The sequence below is a fragment of the Vicia villosa genome, linkage group LG4 (genome assembly GCF_029867415.1).
Source record: "Vicia villosa cultivar HV-30 ecotype Madison, WI linkage group LG4, Vvil1.0, whole genome shotgun sequence".
Lineage (NCBI taxonomy): Eukaryota > Viridiplantae > Streptophyta > Magnoliopsida > Fabales > Fabaceae > Vicia > Vicia villosa.
Genome location: NC_081183.1, coordinates 167,183,949 through 167,187,681, shown reverse-complemented (window position 1 = coordinate 167,187,681; position 3,733 = coordinate 167,183,949). Strand labels below are relative to the sequence as shown.

General features: G+C 36.9%; 1 protein-coding gene across 1 annotated transcript; it reads right to left on the bottom strand.

Moving 5' to 3' along the window:
• Positions 1 to 2,384: 2,384 nt before the first annotated feature.
• LOC131598270 (uncharacterized protein PB18E9.04c-like) lies at positions 2,385 to 3,437 on the bottom strand. Its single transcript, XM_058870887.1, has one exon. The coding sequence runs from the start codon at positions 3,435 to 3,437 to the stop codon at positions 2,385 to 2,387; it is 1,053 nt and encodes a 350-aa protein (XP_058726870.1).
• Between the last annotated feature and the right edge of the window lie 296 nt (positions 3,438 to 3,733).

The window sequence follows — 3,733 nt, the reverse complement described above, 5'->3', positions numbered from 1 at the left end:
GCCTCCCTCGTCCCCTCATCACTCAATTTCTCTATAAGTTATGTTTTTATCTTATTTTTTATTATTATCTAATCCATATTTAATTTTATTTTCATTTTAATTAACCTAATTTTTTTATAGGATTAAATGGAAATGCACCGACAGTGTAAAGCAGTTTTACATTGTCAGTGAAATCCAAACCGTTAAATTTTATAATAATTTGACTTTTTCTTTAAATTAAATATAAAGTATTTATTTTTAAGGGTTGTGATGCATTGATCGTGTAAAAAAATTTACTCTGACAATGCACTACCTTTAGGCTCTTTTTTATATAAATAGACAGCTAACCATTTCACACATTCTACCAATTGCTTACACCAAAACCCACTCATTCTTTTCCAATTTCAATCCAACAAAAAACCAACAATTTTCACTCATTTTTCTTACCAACCCTTCATCCACAAAACTAATAATTTCAACAACATTTTCTAACTTCCTCCCCACAATCTCTGCACACTTTTCCTGTAACAAAATCTCCCTCATTCACACTCACTGAAACCTCTTTTTTCTTACACAAATTCCTTTTAATTTTTACTAATCCACCCAAAACTTCTATCTATCTATACTTTAACCAAAAAGCCAAAACTTTTTTCTTTTCATTTTTTACACTTATCACATTTTTTCTCTCTTTTGCATTAAAACTATAAATTATTTTCCATTGCATTAAAATGGTTTTGCTTTTGAGTGTGTGGCATGAATTCCTTATGGATTTGAATGTATGTGATTTGGTAATCATGTTTAATTGGTTATTGGGTGTATGTGGTTTGATAATGTTGTGGATTTGGTAGTTGGGTGTAGGTGGATCGACAATTTTGTTGGGTTGGTTGTTAGGTGTAGGTGTATTCGTAATCATGTTAGGCGTATGATGACGAAGCTTGTAGGCGTGGGTCAATCAATTGTCTCGAATCAGACACAAACTGAGTTGTTGTAACCAATCTATACCAATTCATATAATTTCGAGTTGGTTTAGATTTGTATGGAATGATAGGTTTGTTTATGTCCCGTTGATGACGATGTTTCCATTGACGAAATGCATCCCCAACGAAGTATCTCCAATCGTTAAAATCTCATTGGGCATCGACTCTAAGTTAATGCCATTGTCCTAAACACGTAGGGGAATATGGAATTTGTTGTTGCATTTGGAATTTTAATTCGACATGGTCACTATGGTGCATCTCCATAGTAGTGAACCTGATGATCGTTGTTTTTGCCGTCCAAACTGCAGCATCTTCGGGGTTAATTTCATGGTCGAGACCCATATACGGCCTCCAAGTAAATTGTAGAGGAAAAATATATTATTAGATTAGTAAATTATTAATATCAAAACTAATTTAAGGAGATGATAAGTAGCTTAGTTGTAATACATCGTCTGGACCAAGGTGATAGACCGTTATAGCGTGTTTAGGACATTTATTGTAGTTCATCCCTCGAACAGACAATCTAAACCAAAATAGTGAAAATAAACTATTTATAATTATTTATAGTATAAATAAGTAAATTGAAATAATGTCATAAACTTACTTGGTTGCGTAGGGGAATGTGAAATCGTTCTCGTTGACAAGGGCTAGTGATGTCATTCTCGACTAAGCTCTTGCTTGGAGTTAAAAAAGTGCAGGGATAAAACGAACAAGTATCCTTATATGCGTTTTTACACAAAGAACTATATAGATTGGACAAAACGGCTGAACCCTAATTATATGGTCCTATCTTAATTATGTCTCTTAACGAATGTGAAAATTCTAGTAACACACGCTTGATGTCAAACAGGATGTTATGACCTCCACAATTACGCAGCACAGATAGTAATAACAAAACATCATAAAAACAATAAATAACACACATAATTGTTTACCTAGTTCGGTTCAAACAACCTACTCTGGGGGCTACCAAGCCAGGGATGAAGTCCACTATTAGTAGTATCAATTCAAAGCTAAACTCCCTCGTTTACAACTTCTCACTTAATCACTACCCAATTTCTTTGAGTAAGGACGTTGAAACTCCCCCTGAAAAGATGCATACTTTGAAAGGGCAAATGCTCCCCCTCAATGTTAGTTCATATATAGTAAATAAATTTATCAGCATTTGAAACACATGTTGATTAGATAGCAGTTTTTGATTAATGTTTGAGGAACAATATATTAATTGATTTACATCAATATTTTGATACACAAACACAAAAAGATCCTAGAGGATTACTGCTAAATATAATGCAAAGTCCTAGTGAACTAAAGATAAATAAAGTACAAAGAACTTAAACAAGACAAAGCTTTGGTCAAAGCTTGTTCTCCCCCTTTTGTCAAACATACAAAAAGAAAGGGGGCACCAAAAGATAGAGGACGAGAAGATTAAGAACCAGATTGTTCATCATCAGATGTTGCCTCAGAAGATAATGGCAGAAATGGAAACTGAATCTGAGAGGGATCCGGAGGAGACATTCCTGGAAACCTCGGGCATACTTGTTCAGTGACATAATCAATCCAGAATTTTTGGTAAGCCATTAACTGCTTTTGGAGAGCTGTGTAGGATCGAAGGTTGATGCCCTGATGGGGGTTAACCGTTTCAGATGAGGTTGCACATCGAGGATAAACGGGAGGACGATTACCAATGCTGGGGAAGTTGTTAAAAAATGAGGATGTGATGGAAGTGATGGGAATCTGAGGAAGGGTATTGGAATTATCGGTGGTGTTTCTAGGAGGTGATGAGTCATACCTCGGAGCAAGCAGTGTTTGAACATTGAAGGAGTTATCATCATCTTCCTTTGGAGAAGAAAATATTGGAGAGTTTGTTTGGAAGACATAAGGATCAGGTTGTGGAACAGAAGGCAAGGCGTGTGATTCTATAGGATCATCTTGTTCAGATAGCTGAACGGAGTTATTAAAAAAGGCTTCAATCTGAGCAGTGAGATCGTTGGAGTCTGTATGATTGATTGAGGAGAGTTGAATTCTTCTAGAAGAAGGTTCTTTGTAAGAATTTGGAGAGTTCAGAGGTGAGGTCGTGGAGAGAGGATTTGTTGTCATAGTAGGGGAAGTGTATGTGGCAACATGGGGAATAATTGAAGTTTGTTGATTTGAAGTGGGTGGAGTTAATAATTCAGCCTCAAGCATGGATATGAGTGAGGACAGCTGAGCTGAAGCAGGAGTGTGAGGAGATATTGGTGAGGGTGGTTGATGAGCTGAAGCACTAGGAGGACTTGAGAGAAGGTTTTCAAGAGCGAAAATGTTGATCATGTCAGTGTTAGAAGTCTCTAGGGTTGGAGGACTTGAAACATTTGAGAGAGTTTCAGTTTGGAGAGAAACTGGAGCTTGAGTGATGACAACTGTTTGTGGTGAGGATTCTACTGGGATTGGTGATGTAGATGTGAGGTCAATGCATTGTGTGATTATAGGAGATTGAAACATTTGTTTCCTTTGGGTTTGGAGATACGGATTTAGAGGCATGAGGAGAGAGTTTCAGTTTGGAGAGAAACTGGAGCTTGAGTGATGACAACTGTTTGTGGTGAGGATTCTACTGGGATTGGTGATGTAGACGTGAGGTCAATGCATTGTGTGATTACAGGAGATTGTTTATTTGTTTCCTTTGGGTTTGGAGATACGGATTTAGAGGCATGAGGAGAGATCGGTGAGGGGTCTTGTGGGGATTCTAGGTCAGCAGTGTTTGGAAGAGCCACAGATAATGGAATGGGAGAATTTGTGGT

Excerpts from the sequence above, each read along its gene's own strand:
- LOC131598270 (XM_058870887.1), bottom strand. The coding sequence starts at position 3,437 with ATGTTTCAATCTCCTATAATCACACAATGCATTGACCTCACATCTACA.